Genomic DNA, 21,843 nt, shown 5'->3' with positions numbered 1-21,843 from the left:
GCTGGGATTCAGGGAAAAAAAAAAAAAAAAAAAGCATGGATCCCAGACTCGTGAGGAGCAGGGCAGCCCAAGTGCAGAGGGAAGGGGGACCACGGGCTCTGTGTCCACTGTGGTGGTCAGGAAGGGAGAAGGGATGATGAATGAAGCCTCATTGCTCAGCCCTTTCTGTCCTTTTTATCCAAATGCTCTGAAGTGTTTGGAAAGAAAGCTCCTGGGAAGCCCCAAGGAGCATTGGCAAGCCCCATCCTTGTGGTGAGGCTGAGTTCTGTCTTTCCCACAGCTGTGCATTAAAGCTGCTGCTTGTGGGGGAAATGATCTGTTTGGGAAAACAGGCACTTCTGCAAGAAATTATCTAATCCCTGCCTTTTTTTTTTTTTTTTTTAAGGTGTGGGATTGGGAAGGAGCCTCGCTGGTTTTGCCATCATGGGAAAATCTGTTTTCATTGGGATGAAAAAATATTTTGCTTCAAATATTTTGCTTTATAGGTCAAAACCAAACCAAACAAACCAAAACAAAAAACAGTGAACTCAAAAAAAACCCCAAACCTGAAACAAAAAGCTAAAACAGAAGGACCAAAACCTGTTAAATAAAGGAACATCCTCCCAGCCCTGCCCTGCCCCAGGATTTCCCAGGATTCCACCTGATTTATCCTGTGCTCCATTCCTTTCCTGATGCTCTCCAGTGCTATGTGCTGCTTATCAATTTTATATTGTCACGGGAAAATACCTGAGCAGGTTCTTTGAGGTTTTTTCTCTCACTTTGGTTATTTTGGGTGTCTCCCATCACCTCCTGCCTCTGTGCTGTGGAGTGACCAGTCCATAAATCCTTGTGCCAAATCCAGCCAGGTCCTGGGTTCTTTGGCCCTCACCACCTGTGTTCCACCTCTAGGTGCAGGTTTTTATCATGGAATCATTAAATTTGGGAGAGCCCTGCCTGGCCCCCAAGCCCAACAGTTATCCCAGCACTGCCAAGCCCACCAGGATGCTTCAGTTCAGGCAACCTCCTCCAGCTCTGGACTCCAAATTAGGCTCTTTTTAGACAAAAATCTGCCTTCCAGCAATCAAGTGGCTGCAGGCAAGGGCTGGGATCATCCCAGAGGCTTCGTGCAGCCTCCACAACCTTCCACACCTTGGAGAGCTCCTTGATGAGCTCCAACAGCTCCTCACCTGTCCCTGGTTCCTGCTCCTGTTCTCTGGAGCACAGCTGGAGTTGGGGAAGAGCCCGAAGTCAGCTGTGCCCTTTGAGCCTTGGCTGAGCCCTTCTGGCCAGCTCCTGGAAATAAATTCTAGGAAAAGCTTTGCCTTCCAGTTGATTTTGAAGTTGCACTCATGATTTAGGAGTTGAGGGGGCATAACACATTAAAGCTCTTGTTAATAAGTCTTGGCCTGGCAGCGACAGAAAATAAATCACAGTATTCAAAGAAATATTGCTAAAATACACAAAGAATATAATCACAAGGAATTTATTTGTCCTTTTTAACGAGATTATGTTGTGTTTTTGGTGTTGGGTGTTGCAGGGGTGGTTTTGGGAGGTGAACTGTACCACCTTCCCTCTGTTTGCTCTTCTTCTCCACGCCAGGACTGCGACAGTGAAGCAAAGGTGAAAAGCCCACACTAAGAGGGATCAACTCCACTGCAAAGGCCTGAAAATGATTTTAAAAGAGCCAAGGCAGAACACAGTGGTGCTGCTTTGGCCTTGGATGTGTGGATGCCACGGAGGGAGTAATTCCTGGGACCCCTGAGCAGGTGCCGTGGGAAGGGTCCGTGCTTCAGCTCCCTCCTGCCCTGGCTGTGGGTGCCTCTGCACCCTCTGAGCGTCCCCTGGTTCCACCACAGCTCATCCTACAGCTGGCATCTCTTCAGCTCCCTTGTCCTGGAGCAAGGCATGGAGTGCTGGAGGGCTGCAGGAATCTCTGGAGGAGGTGACAGTCACTGCTCCAGCCTGGGGTGCATCAATGTGTAGGAAAAAGGCAAAATTTCAGGATGCAGCCAGTGGAACAGGCTCCCCGAGGAAGTGGTCACTGCACCAATGGTGCCAGAGTTCAAGAAGCGTTTGGGCAATGCTCTCAGGCACAGGGTGGGATTGCTGGCGCGTCTGTGCAGGGCCAGGATGATCTCTGTGGGTCCCTGCCAGCTCAGGACATTCTGTGATCTCGGCTGGCTTTTGATGCTGTGGAGGGTGCCAGCCCTTGGCTCTGGGCACCCGAACTGGCACAGCCCCAGGTGCCAGCCCCGGGCTCTGGGGGGCTGCAGCCCGGTCTGTGCTCACCTTCTGCAGCCTCTTTTCCTTTGCTCTTCACCGCGGGAGATCGGCTGGGAGGCGAACGGGTCGTGGCGCTGGAGGAGAGAAAGAGAAGGACGGGAAAGGCTTAGCAGGGAAGCAGCAGTGGGAGGGAAGGAGGGAGGGAGAGCTGGCAGGGGCTTTGCAAAGGCGCTGCTCCAGCTGGGCGATGCGCGGGGCCAGGGATGCCCAAAGCTGGGCTGGTCCCGGCTCCGCAGCGCCTGCCCGGGGACGCGCAGTCTGTGGCTCCCTCTGCCGAGCCCGGCCCCGAGCTCTGCTCGCCGCACGAGGAGCAGGGGCTTCCATGCGGCTGCAAAGGCATTTTCGGGAGGCCCACGGATCACCCCGATGCCAGCCTGGGGGCGTCAGGGGCACGCAGCCCCTCCACTGCATCCCACTGCCGGGTGATGCTGCGAACACCCACCTGTGCTGCCTCTTGGCAGGGGTGGGGATGGAGCTGGTTTGTCCAAAAGCAGAGGCTGCATGCCAGGATGAGGTATTTTAAAAAGTTATTATTATTTAAAATTAGCCCAAATATTTATTTGCTTTAGAAAAGTGGGGATCTTGGCTGAGCTGGACCACATCTCCTCTGACCAGGCTCTGTCAGTGGGGCGTTTCATCGAGAAAAGAGGGAAAATCAGAGAAACACAGAATGGTTTTGGTTGCAAAAAAAAAAAAAAGGATTGACTTCTGTCCAGTCCCCTGCCGTGGGCAGGGGCACCATCCAATACCCCAGGTTGTTCCAAGCCCTGTTTATCCTGGCTTTGAACACTTCCAGAGATGGAGCAGCCTCAGATTCTCAGGACAACCTGTGTCACGGCCCCAGCACCTTCTGAGTAACAAATTCCTTCCTAGCACCTCATTCAAATCTCTCCTCTTTTAGTTTAAAACTGTTCCCCTGCTGTTCTGCTCCTCCAGGCACCTGCTCTGCCCGTGCTGGGCTTTGGGAGAAGCCATGGGGAGCTCTGTGGGTATCCGGTGCCCAAGCTGATCCCATGCCAGGACCACCCATCCCTGCCCCTTCCAGTGCCCCACCCGAGCCAAGGTGCCCATTCCAGGTGTGCATTCCTGATCCCTCTGCTGATCCCAGCTAAAGCAGCTCCCCGGTGGTGGCAGAGGCCACGCTGGGTGAAGTGGCCACTCTGCTGGCCTGGGCTGCCAGGAGCAGCTGGTTATTTGTATATCCTGGGAGCATTCCTGGCTGGCAGCCAGGCCAGCAGCACCACCCTGCCTCTGGCGCAGCCGCAGCCAGCAGACGTGGGGAATTAATTATTCCTTGATCCCGTGGAGCTCTGCTGGAAAAACCCTCTCCATTCTGCATAAAAACTTCCCTGGAGTGGGAAATCCCTGCCTGCTGCCGCTGGTAGGTATTCCCTGGGATATTCCAGTCAGGGTTAAATATGAGGAATTTGTACCCACACCAGGAACCAGGTCAGGGAGGAGGGACAGGAGCATCTCCTTGGAAGGGGCACTTGCCTGGCTCCAGGGCTGGGGCTGCTTCTCCACCACCTTTTGGAACAGGCAGACATGGAAAAAAAGATCATGTTAACAAACGTGGGCTTGTCCAGCTCCTGCTGGGATCACGACAGCCCAGCAGCTGCTGAAACAGCAGCCACCAGCTCCTGGCTTTGCTCCCAGCTGGACACGGGCTGCAGCCTCTGCCAGGCAGGAGAAGGGGACCTGATTTCCCTGGGCTGGACGGGGCTCAGGTGTGGTGGAATGCGGGTGCACCGGCAGGTAAAGCCTTTAGTGTCTGGAATGGATTCATCCAACAGCTTCTGGCAGCACGGAAATGGTTTTTTCCCCCTCCTGCTTTTCCTTTTTTAAGGCTCTTTCCTTTTGCCAAGCAGTAGGACCCACAGACTTTCCCTAACATGGGGCTGCCATGGACTTTCCTTGAAGCCTTTTTGGCCCTTCCAAAACCCAGGTTTTTCTGCCTTTTCCTTTTCCTTTCCATTCTCTGTTAGTGCAACAACCCTGCACTGCAGCGCAGAGACCTGGAAAGGCAAACAGTTCATGGAAGGAAATGGCTTTTTTTGGGATTTAGGTTTGTCTGAGCTGTGTAGGGAGGCCAATTCCCAACGAGTGCAGGGAGCCGTGGCCACTGGGCTGTGGAGGTGGATGGACAGGGAAATTCAGGTGGGGCTGAACACCATGGCAAATATTTCCCTTCTGGGGTGGCCTGGCCCAAGATGCGCGGGAGCATCCCAAATAGAAGGAGCTTGAGGACATGGTTTTGGGGTCTTGGCACCATCAGCATTTGGAGAGTTCACCAGGAGCCTCATCCTAGGAGAAGCAGAGGATGAAGCATTCAAACAACCTGAATAAGTCCTGTATTTGCAACTTCTGCTCCTCATGGGGGACCTGAGCTGCCCCAAAGCCTGTGAAGGGACAGTGAGCAGGGTCTGGGACACCCAGGAGGTCTCTGGAGGGCATCCCTGGACCTGGATGCAGGAATGGCCAGGCTGATGAGGCAGAGAAGAGCCTGCAGGGCTGGGCTTGATCAGCCTGGAGATGTGGAGGCTCAGTTTGAGAAAATATGGAAAAAACAGGGGTAGAAGGTCCTGCCCTTGGCACTTCCCACAGCAGAGTACCCAGGGGAAGTGGCAGTGCCAGCTCTGAGCGTCTTTCCCTGCTTGATCCAGCCCCAGGAGGGGCTGAAATGTGCAGGTTTTAAGGCCAGAAAGAACCCAGCCTCAAAATCCCACCCCAACAGTCTCCACACACACGCTGAGGCTCTGGGCCAAGCCTCTGGGTGCTTCCGCAGCCTCCGAGCTGCTCCAGCCCCAATTCCTGCGATTTCCAAGGAAAATCCCTTATCTAAACAGCTCCCGGGGCATGGGCACGGATGTCCGCAAAGGCACAGCGAGGCAGCTGCCCGGGGAATGCCAGGGATTTGGAAGCTCTGCCACAGGCTTTAAATAAAGATCCCCAACCCCCTGTGGAACGGTGGAGGGCTCCTCCCCTCTTGCCCACGGGATGAACATCTATTGAATTCTGATTTTTTTTTTTTTGCATTAAGGAGTCCGAAGCCGCCTGCCAAAAAGGGGATAAATAAGGAGGCGCCACACCCCAGTGTTACAAAACCTTGTATTAATCATCTCCCTTCACTTTCAATATAGCGCAGATATGAAATATAGCCATGGTTCCTAGTTACACGGGAGGAAATGAGTAATAAATACATCGGAGCAAGTGGAAATCACGAGGGTGTTTCACTGGGAACAACATTGGAAAACTGTACACTTGCAAAGACTGGCATCTCCAAACATTAGTATTTCTTTATATCGGGAAGCTTTTACATGTAACAAACATGCTATTGCCGTATATGACCAAAAAAAAAAAAAAAAGAAATTAAAATTTAAAAAATAGGCATTGCTCGGCAACATTGACTAGGCAAAAATAGTTCTTTTGTGCACTAACTTTGTACAGAAAAACCAGGACAAAAGGCATGCATGGACAAGGAGACGCTGCCCGGGAACGGCATGCAACAGAAGAGAGGTCAAAGCTCTTTAAAGTCAGCTTACAATAGGCATAAATACATCAGGGTTATATATATTAATAAGGGAGGAAGTATTCTGTTTAACATTATTAACATTCCTGGTTTTTTTATGTATTTTTCTTTTTTTTTCTTCCTATTCCTCCCAGAGGAATACACATTCACCTTTAAGTAAAGATAAAAGGAATACAAAAAATAAAACTCACTTTGCAAACTCTGATGACTCGTATAAAATCAACTTTAGTGTTATCGTCGCTGTGTGCAAATTATAGACGTCTGCGGGACCCACTTTCCATCAGGCACATTCCCAAAGCCAAACCCAACATGGAGAAAGGTGACAACACGAATCGCTTCCCGAAGTGCTGACCCAACCGGCGGCTCGCGGGCTTCCACCAGTTTGGGATTTTCCTGCTGGATGCTGCCCGGGCTCGGCCACCCTAAACCCCTTCGAGGGTTTTGCTGGGCTGAGCGAGCTCAACGCCAGCCCGGCCGAGCTCGGGGTGTCCCCGGGGATGGGGACGACACTGAAGGGACAGGGCTGTGTCCCCGCAGGTGCCGCATCCGCCGGGCCCAAGGCCACTTTTGCGCGCTGGGCCGGGGGAACAGCGCCAGGAAAAGGTCCCGGCGACGCTGGGGGGGCCCGGGGCTGGAGCTGGGCGAGCAGCGGGAGGGGGGGACTTGCCCGCCCGACCCCCAGGACCCCGCGGCGGCGACATCTCGGACAGGACAGGGAGGGGACAGTTGCAGTGGGGCGAGCGGGGGGTACAAAAAGAAAGGCACTGCCGCTTTATTACTGAATATTTGACTTCGCAGCCTCGCTCGTGCAACTGTTGGAGGATTTTTTCTTTTTTTTTTTTTTTCTTTTTTTTCTTTCTATAAATAAGTTTTATTTCTTTTAGGATTCAAGCTTTTCCCCCCCTCCCCCTTTTAAGCTTCTTTCCCTGGAGCTCTGCCACCCGCACTTAGCACCGGCAGCCAGAGCCAGGCAGCACTTCCCGAACACAACTGAAGCCACTTTTTTGTTGTTTTTACTGAAAAAACAAAACAAGAAACAGCAAACACAACTAAGTCGTTATTAACCTCTACACTGTCAATGGAAAATAAGCTTTTTTTTTCTTCTTTTAACATCAAAAGGATAAAACAATTGAATTATTTGGTGGTTGTTAATAACAGACATTATCATGGTTCCCAGCCACAGCAAGTTAATAGGTAAAATATCCAAAATAATCTCTCTGAACAATCAGAAAACCTCCGTGTCCATAGTCAGCGAAGGAATAAATAGAATTTCAGCTCTGTAAATACACTGGAGTCTCCCTGAGGGAGGCTCCTGCTACGGCGGCTCCGCTCACACCTCACGAGCTGGGGGTGCTCGGGGGTGACCCAGGTCCCCAGCGCCGACCCCGCTTCGCCTTCACCTCCTCACGCCTCTTCCCAACCTCCCTGGCCTTCAGGTTTTCCCTTCTCCACCCTCCCCATCGCCCCCCTTCAACCTCCTGTCTGCCGGGAAGCAGGACACCAAGGAACAGCAAACATAAAACATTGCATTTGGCACTTGGGTTTTTGTATACATATATATATATATATATAGATATTTCTCTTTTTTTAGAAAAACAACTTAAAAACGCTGCATGACAAAAGGATTCACGCGTCTCCCAGCCCTGCCCACGCTCTGGCTCTCCCTGAGCCTTGCTCCCTCTGATCCTGGCACACGATGCTGCCCATGTCCTCACAGCCCATTCTGGAAATCCTGCTGCCACCCATCAGCTCAATTAACTGATTTTATATTTGTTATTATTCCGTCAGAGGACTCAGAGCAGCATCGGGACCGGCGGGAGCATCACCGCAGTTCGGAGAAGTGCCAGGTCAGATTTACCAATTTAACACCAAATTTAGCTCCTGTTATAAAAAGCAGCAGTGGGTGAGGGGCAGCCCAGACACTGCCAAGAAAACAAGGCTGTGAAGCTGCATTTTGGTGCCCTTTGTGACTTGGGTTTTATCTGGGGACTCCTTCATCCCTCATTGGCCAAGCTGGAAAAGCCCTTTACAGCTGGATTTGGGCAGTCTGGGCCAGATGCGTGGAGCCAGGATGCAGGAAGCTCTCCCAGTGTCCCCCAGTTTGCAGACTCCCTCCGGGACCCCCCTCTCCCCGCTCCATCCCGCATCCCAATCCAAGCGGGGCGCAGGGACGGGCACCCCCGACCCTCCACTGCCCTGAGCACAACGCTGCCTCCACACTGCAGATCTCTTGGCTAAACTGAAAGGGAATTTTGGGGTTATTTTATTATTTCTGTTTCAATCTGGGCTCGCCGGGTCAGCCCGCACCCGAAAGCAGCGAAACTCGAGAGACAGGACTGCTGTCCCCGAAGCCCCCGGCAGGGCAGGTGAATCCTCCCCAGAGGATTTTTGGTCACACACCCCCACGTGGTGTTCCGTGCTCCTTGGTATCCTCCTCCAGGAGCAGGGTTTGCCCACGGTGAACCCTCCGTTGTCAGCACTCTCCTCCTCCTCCATGTCCGCCCCAACCTCCCCATGCTGCTTCACCTTCGTCGCTGAGATTTTTTTTTTTTTTGCCATCTTTTTTCCCCCCCTTAGCATGGATGTAATAAATGACAACACAAATTCCAAGTCTAATGATATGTTCACAAGGACAATCTACACATTCACAAAATTAAAACAGGAGAGAGAGAGAGAGAGGAGAGGAGAGGAGAGGAGAGGAGAGGAGAGGAGAGAGGAGAAAGGATGCAAGCTATCACTGAGGCTCCCTCAAGCCCCGACCTCGCCGCTGGACCCGCAGCAGTTGTTGTCCCGGCCAGCGTCCCCGTGGCGACGCCTTCTAGATCGTGGAGGTTCTGTCGACACCATCTGCAAGTGGGAAGGGAGAATCAGGAGCAGCCCCAGTGAGTACTGGAATCCCCCAAGCTGGGGATTTGGGGTATGGACCCCCAGAGCACCCCCAACCCACAGCCCCTACAGCGAGGTGGTGTTGGGGCCACCCCCACCACCTCCCATCGCCCCACACTCCAAAGCCTGTGTCTCATAATAATAAAAGGGGTGCAGAAGGGTTTTGGGGTGTCAGTGCTCTGCTGGTCCCCCTGTGCCACCAACTGTCCCCACCCCACGGCAGCTGCCCCAGGTCACTGTCCCAACACCAGTCCAGGCCTTCTGCCACAATGCCACAACCTCTTCCCCAGGAGCAGAGGGGGTTTTTGGGCAGCCTGGACTTGTCACAAGGCAGGTGACAGTCTGGGACTCTCCTACAGTGTGACAAGTTCATGTGTCCCTGACCAGGAGTCAGGGGACAGGGACGAAGCTGGTCCCAGGGGCTGCCTTGCCCACAGTTCACCCAACCCTGCAACACCTGCACCACAGAGGATGCAAAATTTTCCTCCATCTGAGGATCACGGAAGGACAAAAAGCCCCCAGGCATCCTTTCTGTCTCCCCTGAGCCCCTGTTCCCAGCACCCTGTGACAGCAGGGATGCATCCAGCCACAGCCCGATCCCGGAGCGAGGGGTCCATGACCCACCCCAAAGCCTCACAACTGACCCCGGTACCAGCAGCCCCCTGTCCCCACCCCCTGGGGGCAGAAATCAGCACCCAACAGCACTTCCAACCCTCCAGCCCTGATCCCACCCCCATCCCCATCCCCATCCCAAACCCCATTCCCAGGATGAGTGGCAGGAGGCAGCTCCCAGAGTGGCTGTGGAACAGAGAATTCCCTGTTACCACTTGGAGCACCACAGCCACCTCCCTCCTTGACACTAAAAACAAACAGGTTTGTTACGCCTTTTTTTTTTTTTTTCTCTCCCCCGAAAGGTTTATTTTTTTAAGAGCTATTTATAGCACAACCGGTTTGGAGAGGCTCGGGGAATGCGACCTGGAAAAAATAACTTGGAGGAACAGTACCCTGCAGAGGAACAAGACAGCTAAGCCTCGGCTGGGCACACGCCGGAGAAACGCTTCGGGTGACAGAAGTGTCCTTGTTTTCCCAGCCAGGGATGCTGCCAGGGCCCTGCTGCTTCCCACAGTCCTTGTTCTCCTGTTCCTCTCCCCGGGAAGGGCTGTTGCATCTGCAGGGAGCCTGGGGGCACTCGTCCTCTCCGAGGGTTCCTGTCCTCAACCATCGGTCACAGTCCAGGATTTCCGCAGCGAGACCCGAGCTGGTCACCGGGGACTCGGGGCGATGCCGGCGGCCGTGCTCATCCCATCGCTGGGGCCATCCCTCGTGCTTGGGGGTCCAGAGCGTCGGCAAGGGACACCGGCAGCGTCTGGTGCCGCTGCTTTGTGCTGCACCAGGCTCTCCACTGCTCCGCTGCTGCCTTTTCCATCTTCCCTGCTTGTTTTTGCCCCGGTCCTCCTCCCTCCCCGTGCCCGTTATCCGCTGGCACCCCCGGCTGTGTGAGGACTGCCAGCACCAGGGCACGGCGCCCGGCACAGCCCCTGGCCCAGCGCCTGGCAGGGATTCAGCCCCCAGCTGTGGGGCCGCCCCAGCCAAACGAGGGATCCGGTGGTGGAAGGGCACAACGCTCCAAAGCCTGTGACCCCTCCGAGCGCGCTGGCGGCAGGGGCTTTATCGAGAGCTAACGAGAGTAGCGAGCTAACACTAATTACCATTAGCAAGCTGAAGAGTGGCTAATTAGCAGAGACTCCGCTAGTGCTGGTGCGATCCCTGCGTTCGGCTTTGCCCCCTGCCCCGGCCACCTCGCCGAGAGAAGCCAACATTCCCATCCGAACACCCCCGGGAGCAGCCCCGGGAGCATCCCTGCATCCGGCCCCGCCGCCGTCCCGCTCTCACAGCCACAGCCTGTCCCAGCTTTTGGGGGGCACGGGGCAGGTGCTGGGGGGCTCAGCAGAGGCGGCGTGGACGTGCTGGAAGAGCCCCAGGAGGAGGGAATGCTCACCGCTGAGTGCGTGCTCCGTCATGCTCAGGCACAGGGACTCCAGCCTGTTGTTGATGTCAGGTTCAGTCACCGGCACCTGGAACTCTGCAGGGAGAAAGGGAATAGGAGACCTTGGTCAGGGACCTGGCAGGGACCCTGCCTGCCTGCTCCGTGTGGGAAAACCATCTGAAAAATGCTCCAGGAGGGTCTGACAGGACTCCCAGAAAAATCATCTTCAGCAAGAGACACTCACAAAAGCAGTCATCACCCCCTGTTATCCATAAAGGATGAATCTGAGGGGGTTCAGGTGCTGATAAGAGATGCAAGGGACAGCTGGAGCAAGAGCAGAACCCCACCCAGGGAGGGGGCAGCCCTGGTCATCTCCTGGGGATGGGTGCTGTCCGTGCAGGCAGGGTTAGTGCTTGGACATGGGATGGCAGCACAGACCAGCAGAGCCACTGTCTGGCTTCTCTGGGACCGGCTTGGCTCCTACTCAGTCGCCCACATCATCACTACCACATCCCTGGGGGGGTGAGCACAAAAAATGGGACACGTACATGAAGTTTGGAGTGTTCCAACACCCCTGTCCTAATCTAAACAGCAGCAAACTTTCCCCGCCCTGCAGCAAAACCCGCAAATACAGCTTGTGCTACTGTGCTGGACGGCATCTCCTGCTTTCCACTGGCTCACAGGATCATGGGATGACGTCCAGGAGGGTTGAGGTCCCCCCACAGCCTGGCAAACAGTGGTTTGTGAGCCCAGCATCACATCATTGCTTATTTTCCTTGTGACTTAATCCACGTCTTTGGCTCCCCAGTCCTCCTACGCCCTCATCCACCGCAGGCTGCCACGCAAAGAGAAACCCATTTATTCTCCTCCAACGCCTGAGAAATGTGCCCTTGTCCCGGTGTTTAATCAATACCCAAGAACAGCTGCTGCTCCTGCTGTAGGGAACATTTGCTGCCCAAACGCTGCAGTTTAACACTGCCGGCGTGTGAGGCCAGGGAGCTGCCAGCCCAAACCAGCAGGAGTGTAGGGATGAGGGGGATGGATTCCCTGTCCCGAGGTGCAAATGGTTCTGGGGTGTTGGTAGGAAAAGGCATGCTCAAAGCTAAGGAAGGGATACACAAAGAGGCTTCCTCAGGGCCAGGATGCTCCAGGTCCAGGGTCCAAGGTCAGCGGGATCCTCCCTGAATGAGAGGATGCTCCTATACACAGGAGCACTTTGGCAGTGTTGGGGAAGGAAGCACTGACACAGCACCGTTTCCCTTCACACGCACTGTGGAAAGAATTTCCCCTGAGTGCATGAATTTCCCCTGAGTGCAGTCCTTCCGCACTGGGGCTGTGTCCATCCAGGAGGAAAAAGTGATGGATGAGCCAGCACCTGCCCTCCCGACAGGAGCCCCTCAGAAACGAGCTAGGCAAGGCACCAGCACTGTAACCCAGAGTCAAGATGGCACACACAGGGTCTATGGTTATCCCAGGAATTCAGAGATACCCCAGCTCCTCTCACCTCCACTCATCTCACCTGGCTGTGGGTAGGTGGAAAAGCACCTCTGCTGCCTACCTGGCTGCTGAAACATCAGCATGGTCTGCGGGGACGTGTGGACCGGCAGCGAGCGCGTCCTCTGCACCGAGCTGTGGCTCCGGCTGGGCATGCTGTTACTGCCCCCAGGGTTGGCAAACCACAGGTTCTGTGGGGAGCAAACACAAGGTGTGGGATGCAAAGCAAAGCCCCCTGTGCCACGGGTTTATAGCCACTTTGGGCTTGTAGAGTGACAGGATGGTTTGGGTCGGAAGGGATCTTACAGATAGTCTTGTTACAACCCCCTGCCATGGGCAGGGACACCTTCCACTGTCCCAGGCTGCTCCAAGCCCCATCCAGCCTGGCCTTGGACACTTCCAGGGATCCAGGGGCAGCCACAGCTTCTCTGGGCACCCTGTGCCACCTCCCTCACAGGGAAGAATTCCTTCCCAGTATATAATCTAAATCTCCCCTCTGCCAATTTAAAACCCTCCCCTTCTTCCTACCACTATCTGCTCTTGCCAAAATCCCCTCTCCCTATTTTTAAGCCACTTCAAGGACTCAGCTTTTCCCCCTCTGCTGCTCGGTTTGTCCCCGTCCCGCTGCTCCCACTTCCACATCCCACCGCACAGAGGGGAGCGCAACCCAAATGCCCACAAACAAAGAGTGGGAAAAAAAGTGGGGGTTACGACAAGTCAGAGAAGGAAAAGCAAATGAAGCTCGTGGGAAAGGGATGGAAGAGCTGGAGACGCCACGAACGCGGACCAACCTGCCTGCCTTGCTTGAGGATGGCGGGGCTGGCGGCAGGGCTGCGCTGGGGGGTGCCCAGCAGCCCCGTGGGGCCCAGCAGCCCCAGCCGGGCCGTGGGGAGGTTGCGGGAGGGGATCTGGAACTGCCGGGGGTTCCTCCGTGCCAGCCCTGCCCCCGCGGATCCGGCTGTCGGGAGGGAGTTGGACTGGCCAAAGCCTCGGCTGCGGAGGGAGAGAGAGAGAGACAGAGAGAGCGCCGGGGGTGAGACACTGACCCTGGGAGGGGGTCCTGACCCTCCCACCCCACCCAGGGTGAGACACACTGACCCTGGGAGAGGGTTCTGACACTTCCACCCCTCTCAGGGTGAGACACTGACCCTGGGAGGGGGTTCTGACACTTCCACCCCACCCAGGGTGACACACTGACCCTGGGAGGGGTCCTGACCCTCTCACCCCACCCATGTTGAGGCACTGACCCTGGGAGGGGGTCCTGACCCTCCCACCCCACCCAGGCTGAGACACTGACCCTGGGAGGGGGTCCTGACCCTCCCGTCCCACCCAGGGTGAGACACTGACCCTGAGAGGGGGTCCTGACCCTCCCACCCCACTGAGGGTGAGACACTGACCCTGGGAGGGGGTCCTGACCCTCCCGTCCCACCCAGGGTGAGACACTGACCCTGGGAGGGGGTCCTGACCCTCCCGTCCCACCCAGGGTGAGACACTGACCCTGGGAGGGGGTCCTGACCCTCCCACCCCACCCAGGGTGAGACACTGATCCTGGGAGGGGGTCCTGACCCTCCCACCCCACCGAGGTTGTCCCTCCATCCTGCAGAGGCAGCAGGAAGGAGGCAGTCTGGCTGTGCTGCACCCTCTCTTCTTCCCCTCTGCCAGTCGCCTTCCTGCCCTTCTGCAGTTCTCAGATCCACACTGGTTTTCTTTAAAGCTTATTTCACTCCTGCAAAATGGGTCTGTTCTTAAATACAATCTAAAATAATCCAGGTAATGCCCTGGGAACTTGATTTCTTTGAGATTTCTCATGAGTGGATTCTCCAGTGTCTAATTTAAGTTCAGCTTTTGCTGTTGGGTTTTCTTTCTCCCCTTCTAGGTTTGTTTTTACAAATATGGTCCCCCCTGAGACTTCTCAAGTTCTGTAAAATTTGGTTAGAATGACCTAATAAATCCAAGTTTTATTAGGAAGGGCTGAGCTCTCCTGAAATCTCATCCTGGAAGTTCCTATACTCTCAGTTATCTCCAAAACACCGTCTTTCTTGGGAATAAAAAACCTGCAACAAACCAGGCTTTGCAGAATGAAACCAAGGGGTGATGTTGATAAAAGTGATTTAGAAATATTTTTTCTTGGCACAAGCCCTCCCCTATGCTTTCTAGGGTCACCTGAAATCCAGCATCACCCTGGAAGTGAGCAAACATGGTGTTCCCAACACAGCCCTGCCTGGCTCTCTGACTGCACCTCCGGCTCTGCACCCTCTGAAAACTCCTAGCCTTTTTTCCTGCCACTTGACAGCTCTTGGAGGAATCCCCAGTGCTGATGCCATCACCAAAGGGCAGCAGGGAAAGGGCCCAGTACTGGGGACACACAGCACAGCTGGGCAGTGCTGGGTTTGGAGCCATGGAGACAGGGTGGGATCGGAGGGAAAGGCAGCGACCACACGCACAAGCACACTGCCTGCTCTGCTCCCTTCCCAGCCAGCACCTGGGATTCCACTGCTGAAGCTTTTCCAGCCCTCCCCCTTCCCCAAACACAGCTCTGAACCCAGCAGAACCCCTCTGGGGGGATGTTCCCACTTGCAGTGCTCTTGCTCTGGCCACTGCATCCACCCCCCAATCCCGAAATCCCGTGTACCTCCTCTGCTGCCGATAGCCTGACAGCTCCAGGAGGGATTTCCGAGGGAAAGACCGAAAGAGTTTCTGCACCTGCTGTTTCCATGACAGCAGCCGCTTCTTCTGGATCTCTGTAAACGCCTGCCCCCCAAAAAAAAAAAGAGAGAGAGAAAAATAGGAAATGTATGAATAATCTTCTGGACAAAGCCAGCAGGGATGTGCATGTGGGAGTGTGGGTAAAGAAAAGCAGCTGGAGCAGGTGAAGGGGTGAGTTGAGCCCCATCAGAAAGTCCAGGGGGAAACGCTGGTCTTTCCTCGGGATTTACTCATCTCAGGTGGAGAAAATGCTGGCAGCATTCCCTGTGCCCCAGTGACAGCCCAGCTTTGCCTCAAGGCTGCCAACTCCTTTTGGCAGAGCGAGGGTTTGATGGTGGGTCCTGATGGGTGGTGCCACTTGTCACCTGGATGTGGCTCTAGAAATGCTGCCAGGGTGAGCAAAACTGGGATTTGGAAAGCTGAGCTGCCCTGTGGCATCCTGCATCCTATCCCCCTCCTCAGGGCTGGGCAGAGCTTGGCTGTGATGCTGGCACCGACAGGCTGTGGGGAGGTCACCCAGGTGAGCCCGTCACCCACCCGGGCTCCCTGCAAAGGTCACCCTGGCAGCGACACACCTGCTCCCAGAGCTCCAGGCAGGAGGTGTGGGTGACAGGGACACCCACGTGCCACCACTGCTAACTTTAGACAGCCTAGGTCTCTGTTGGAGAGCAGCAGAAGTCTCCAGAGGACAATTTGGAGGCTAATTAGTGCCTGACTTGATTGCTCTGAACCACTCAGGAGGAGATGCTCTCTCCTGGCGCTGATTATGCCGGAGTCAGCGCAGAGGGTGGTCCTGGGACGTGGGCTGGCTCTGGTGGGAAAAGTGCAGGCACTTTGGGAAAAGTTCCATGTCCTCCTGGCTTTGCTCTCTGGTCCCAGGCCTCAGCTTCCACCGCTTTTGCTCCCTGACCCCTGCCATAGGGGCAGCTGATGGAAGCAGCTTGTTCTTCCAGGTACTGCCAGAGTAGGTAGGAGTCACTGCAGGACACCAGGGACACTGGCAGGAGTGTTCCAGAGCCCTGTGACACAGCCTGGGCCATCCCAAGCCGTGACCCAGCCAAGGCAGATCCGCTGGGAGCAGGAACAGATGTAAAATCCCTGTTGCAAAATCCCAAGACCACGTGGTGCGACAACGCCGAGGGATCGCCGGGTCGGTCTGATGGAAACCGCCTGCACGTTCATCCCAGGATTCTTGCTTTCATCCGGCTGCTGATGGGACTGTCACGAGCCAGATGAATTTCCCAGCTCCAGGCCTTGGCAATTAAACCAGCGTGGGGGGAAGCAACATTTCCATGCACCACGTTGGAGCTACCGCCTGCTCCAAGCCTGTTCTGTCACAATTACTATTAATACCCCCCAAAACTATTTGTGTTAGAAACCCAAAGGTTTACATAAACAGACACTTTGGAAACAGTTTCCAAGTGATGAGAACAACAGTTTTAGATGATCTGACACGACTCACCTCGTGGATTAGACATTTGTCTATGAGCTGTAAATAGGAACTTATATTTTCTTCATCGGGTCGGGAAACTAAAAGTTGTGTGCAGACTGGAAAAAAAAAAAAAAGAGGAGAAGGGAAATGGGCATGGGGACACCAAGATGGGGCCCAGAAGGGGTCCCAGAAACATCTTGGATATCCTGTTTCCCTTGTAACCATGAGTAGGTTTTTCATCAGTAAGAAAAAACACCCTTCCCCAATTCCTGCTGTACCTTCCTATATTTAGGGCCAGATTTTGTTCTCAGTTATGATGGTGTAAATCCAGAGTAATACCATTGGAGTCCCCAAAATTAGACTTAAATAACTCAGGGGCACAGGATTAATCCCTATTCATAGGCAAGAGATCTCCTTCTCCCATGCCCAAATCTGCCCCCACTGCAGAGTGGCAAATTCCCACCTTCCCTGATGAATTTTAACCTCTTTTGGAATGAATGTCATTGAAGGAAGTGGGAATGAGCTCACAGAGGAATGAGTTTCTCCTGCTGTCAACCCCTGGGCAGGGATGCCTGGGGGTCCAGGAGGACACCACATCTTGGCATGGCTTGTGCCACACTGACATTTGTCACAGGAATAAAATGGGGCCGGAGCCCCACATGTGGCTGTTTCTGCAGGGAACCAGCTGGGGACAAATTCTGCACCAGGTTCCTGTACAGAAAACATCTCAGCTATTTTTTTTTTTTTTTTTTTGCAAAATGGTTGAAAATAGAGACAAGGCTGATATTTCTTTGTGGCACCCCAATGAGGCTCTTTCTGTTCCCAGTTTCCTGCAGATGAGACCCCCCCCCTTCCTCTTCCCCAGGGAGATCTCCCTCCATGCAGCCAGCACTGACACCTCAGGTGCCACCAGCAAGGTTAGGGCACATCCAAGCTCACACAGATTTGCTCCAAGAGCCATGAATATTGCACAGGAGGTCGGTCCCCAGCTCAGCTTGCTCCTGTAACCTCCCAATGTGTTATCCCTGATGCAAAGCTGCACACCCTGCACTCGACATGGAATGGCAAGGGAGTATTCTGGATGTCCTGCATCCAAACTGGGGCATAAAAAGGGGCTTGGACCCACTGATTTGCACTCCAAATAGCTCGTGTCCAGCCCATGCACCACTGCTACCCTGCTCCAAGCAGAGTAAATCCAAGGGATGCTACTCAAAACACCTCCGGATCAGTGGGATGACCCAGGGCTCTGGATGGGAAGAGAGAGGACATCTTCCACTCCTGACCTCGGGAAAAGTTGTGATTTCTGCCTCCGACCTGGGGCAGGGAAAGGATGCTTTCCACCTTGGACCTGGGGCTTGGAATGCATGCTATCCACCTTGGACCTCGGGCAGGCAGCTTGAGCCATTGCTGCCCCTCCCCAAAATCCCAACCCACCTGCCCTAACTTCTTACCTCCAACCCCAGCATGACAGGACCTCAAGAAGCCATCACCCCTCAGACTGGGACCAGCAGGAGCTCAGGGAAAGGCGGCTGCCACCGCACCCCCCCTGCCCCATAGCAGCCCTCCCTGGATTTGAGTCCCCAGGTCAGCGGGGACAAGTGGCAGCCGCTCACCTTTCCCCATCACCCGGGTGAACTGCCCGGGCAGGTCACCCTCGGGCAAAGGGGCCCCTCCGGACTCGCCCTCGCATCCCGGCAGATGGTGCTGCTGCATCCCGGCCGCCGCGGAGTCCTTGCAGTCGGAGCCTTGGCTGTCCGAGCCCAGCAGGGAGGAGGGGTGGTGCGAGTCCACGTCCCGGCTGTGCTCCTCCGTGCTCGAGTTTTGGGAAGAGTAGGCTTTGATGGGGGTGAGGATCATTTGGTGCAGTTCCTGCAGCGGGACACGCAAGTTGCCACCTTCCAGGATGTCCTGTGGATGGAAGTGGAGAGAGAAGGGTTTGTCTTTGCAGGGACAACGGGACATCAGCTGTAAACCAGACCCCTCCTGTGACCTCCTGAGAATTCCCAGCTTTGCTCCTGCTTCAGGATCCTGCTGCATTCTACAGTCAACGGCCATGTTTCATTCATCAAGTCTTTTCCTTTTATCAGGGGAGTGCTGCAGGGACTGTGTCTGATCATCCGTGGATGTGTTCAGACCTGAATCCCCAGAGATAAATGTGCCCCCATCAACCACTGGGACCCAAACCCAACAACAATCCAGCTTCAATGTTTCCACATTTCCACCAGGGAAATGGCAAGTCCATGGAAGTGACTGAGCCTGGGAGATTTCAATGCCCAGAGCAGCAAATACCTTGTTGCACCCCCAGCAATCCTACAATCCCAACATTTCAGCTCTATTTCATTGGAATTGCATTAACATGGGCTCATTTCCCATTTCCAGCATTGCCTTCAAGCCTGGCTCCCAGTAACTGCTCTGTCCCAAAACTGCTTGCCATGGCATCCTCATGCTCTGGGACGATCTCAGAGCCCAGGACCACGCTGGGATGAAGAAGCCTGTCCTGTGGCAGCTGTGGGGACATCCCTGTCCACTCTGGGATGGGCTGGAAGAGTGGCTGCAGAGGGCACTGGGAGGGTTTCAAGGGGAGCAGGTGGTTTGTGGTCAGACACAGAAGGGGACACCACAATGTGAACTGATACTCCCACAGCAAAACCATTCAGCTTGGAGATCCTGGGGCAGATCCACCCAGGAGGGAGAGAATTTGGGTGCACCCCACCTCGCTCCTGGTGTGGATCAAGAACTCCATTTCTATGGTCAGATCCTCACCCCACTGATGGGAAATAACTTCGTAGCCTGGACCAGAACAGCTCACTGCAGGCAGGCTCCTGCACGATCTGGCTCATGGGACACTGCTTGGAAAGAGGCAAGTTTTGGACTGAATCCTGATGTGCTGAAGGAAAGGGACACTAAGTGGGCACATGGGATGTTGATTCTAATTCCTGCTGCATTCCCAGCTCACTCTTGGACGTCTCAGCTCCATTTCTCACAAAGATCTGGTGTCAGTCTGCTGGGCACTATTTTTCTGGGAGACAATCCTGCCCTGCTAACTAACAGAGAGGGGTGGAGCAGCTCTTTCCAAGAAAGCAGCAGTGTTTAGCAGCGAGACACTGCCCAGAAACATCACGTCCCACACATGCTCTTGTTTAGCAAAAACTGGATGGGAAGCCTGGAAAGGCAGAGACGTCTCCTGGGAGGAGCTCACAGGCAACTCCGAGCCCCAGCAAAGGGGACGGGGTCACAGTGCCACGGCCCAAACCCACCCCAGAGGGCTCCAAACCAGTCCCTGCCACTTTCCTCCTGTATTTTACAGCGTGCCTGGCTGGCTGTGCCAGCTGAGCTGGGCTCCAGCTCCTGCACAGCACCACTCAATCAATACCAGATTCCCAAATCCTGGCGGAGAAGAGGAGGAAGAGGCTCTGCAATCGCCTGGAAAACACAGGGCTGCAGCCAGCTCCATCCAGCTCTTGGATTTAATAGTTATTATTAATAATGGAGGTAAATATGGCTTTATTAGCTCCTGCCATACTCTGAGCACAAGCCCATATTATAAATAAATAGTGAAGCAGTGAGCTATGGAAAACACCAATAAATAGCAACACACCACAGAAGTATTTAAAAGCCCCTAGTGGGAGGCTCTGCAAGTTGCTGTTTGAAGATGGTGCAATTAAATATAATATAATACAACGATAATAAATAGGGAGAGGTTGGGTGAGCTGCTCCCAGCTAGGCTGTGGTGCTGCTACTTCCCCAAAAGCCCTTTCTGCAGGGTTTAAGCTTTTGTTGAAGTGATAAAGAAGTTCCTATTTATTCTCCTTGGAAATTCAAGATGTTGCTCAGGCACTGATGGGAGTGTCTGCTGTTTTATCTGAGGACAGGGTGCCCATATGATGTTCCAGGAAAGCTCAAGTGTTTCTGGGCACCCTGGAGCTGGCCAGGGCTATAGGGTACATCCACGCCAGCTGTGTGAGGTGTGGGAGATGCATTAGGACACACTCTGCAAAACACAGCTTTGAGCAATGTGGTCTAGTGCAAAGTGTCTCCCTCACCAGGGCAGAGGGTTGGGACTTTAAGGTCCCTGCCAGCCCAAACCATTCTGGAATTCTTTGAAATAAAACCTGCATCAGATCCCCACAATATGTGTAAGCAAAGAGTATTTCACCCCAGAATTCATTCCTGGCTTCTTAAAAACACAAGAAATACAAAAATGGTTGTGACTACTTACCCCTTCTAGAGATTTGAGCAGGTTTTGTCTTTCTTTTAGCTTTTGGATACTGATGACTATTTTGTGTCTCGCGCCTTTGGTAACGTTCTGCAAAAACAGGACAAAACTTGATGTTAGCACTTCCACAGGGCAGCTGGCTCAACCCAAACCCTTCCTCTCCTAAACAGAAAGGGCTGCTGGAAATTAATTACATTTTTGAGTGCAGGGATTTGTGGGGGACATAGAAAATCACCCAGAGACTTGCTGAGGATAGAGATTTCCAGCTAGTCTGTCCCTCCCTGGTGCACCTCACACATGGAGAGCAACGGTGTTCCCATTCCTCTTTATCCCAAGGATAATCCATAGGTGAACCTGAAAGCAGTGGGGGGTGGAACCAGATAATCTTTAAGGCCATTTCCAACCCCAACCAGCAATATTCTATGAGTCTATGACACTTTCAAAGGCAGTCAGCCATCGAAGCCCCACTGCCTCTAAGGGAGTTGGCTAACACAGGTTGCACCCCTGAAACTCCTGAACTTAATCCCAGCTGGGAAAAAACCCCAAGCACAGCTCCCAGTGATGAGACTTCCATGCTGGGATTCCAGTAAGAACACAGGGACAAGGTTTTTTTCAGGCAAAATGCGAGATTTTTTTACTCCCCAAGACCAAATTTCCCTTTTTCTGCTTCCCAACCATGGAAAGACACAGAAAGGGGCTTTGGAAGTTGTCACCCCCCAGGTGAGGTGGGACGTACTTGTGCCTCGAGCTGGCATTCGGTGAGGGCCATCATCTCCTCGTACGTCATCTGGGAGAAGAGGGCGGCGTACTTGTGCAGCCGGAGGCTCTTCAGCCAGGCTGGGACATCTGGAGCACAAAGGCAAGGACAGGAGAGCTCCCTTGAATTCATGGAACGGCACGACCGCGAGCAACGGCATCAACACCGACACGAGGGGCATCCCTACGGACACCTCACTAAGCTTCATGGACCTTTGGGAGGACATGGGGCTGTGGATGTGGATGGGACACGGAACCAGCCCCTGGATGGGGACACAGGGCTGCGGATGTGGGTGGGACATGGAACCAGCCTCTGGATGGGGACACAGGGCTGCGGATGTGGGTGGGACGTGGAACCAGCCCCTGGATGGGGACACAGGGCTGTGGATGTGGGTGGGACATGGAACCAGCCCCTGGATGGGGACACACGGCTGGGGATGTGGATGGGACACGGAACCAGCCCCTGGATGGGGACACAGGGCTGTGGATGTGGGTGGGACATGGAACCAGCCCCTGGATGGGGACACACGGCTGTGGATGTGGGTGGGACATGGAACCAGCCCCTGGATGGGGAC

At 54.2% G+C, this 21,843-nt stretch overlaps 1 protein-coding gene across 5 annotated transcripts in view; it reads right to left on the bottom strand.

Annotated features, from left to right (window-relative positions):
• Positions 1 to 7,357: 7,357 nt before the first annotated feature.
• The window catches only part of SAMD4A (sterile alpha motif domain containing 4A), a 97,738-nt gene continuing 83,252 nt past the window's right edge, over positions 7,358 to 21,843 (bottom strand). For 2 of the 5 annotated variants that reach the window (XR_011000400.1, XR_011000401.1), the window contains 9 exons: positions 21,249 to 21,358; positions 20,516 to 20,602; positions 17,910 to 18,204; positions 16,327 to 16,412; positions 14,791 to 14,909; positions 12,950 to 13,151; positions 12,223 to 12,349; positions 9,682 to 10,760; positions 7,358 to 8,638 (listed from right to left, as the gene is read on the bottom strand). Coding sequence is in view for 3 of the 5 variants with exons in the window: in XM_068194897.1 (XP_068050998.1) it covers positions 10,567 to 10,760; positions 12,223 to 12,349; positions 12,950 to 13,151; positions 14,791 to 14,909; positions 16,327 to 16,412; positions 17,910 to 18,204; positions 20,516 to 20,602; positions 21,249 to 21,358 (1,220 nt within the window). In the remaining 2 variants the exon portion in view is untranslated. Of the gene's footprint in view, positions 8,639 to 9,562; positions 10,761 to 12,222; positions 12,350 to 12,949; positions 13,152 to 14,790; positions 14,910 to 16,326; positions 16,413 to 17,909; positions 18,205 to 20,515; positions 20,603 to 21,248; positions 21,359 to 21,843 lie in introns of those variants that run through there. The other 3 variants (XM_068194898.1, XM_068194899.1, XM_068194897.1) reach the window with 2 other exon arrangements.

This window comes from Anomalospiza imberbis, chromosome 6 (genome assembly GCF_031753505.1).
Source record: "Anomalospiza imberbis isolate Cuckoo-Finch-1a 21T00152 chromosome 6, ASM3175350v1, whole genome shotgun sequence".
Lineage (NCBI taxonomy): Eukaryota > Metazoa > Chordata > Aves > Passeriformes > Viduidae > Anomalospiza > Anomalospiza imberbis.
This window is presented reverse-complemented; position numbering and strand designations above follow the sequence as displayed.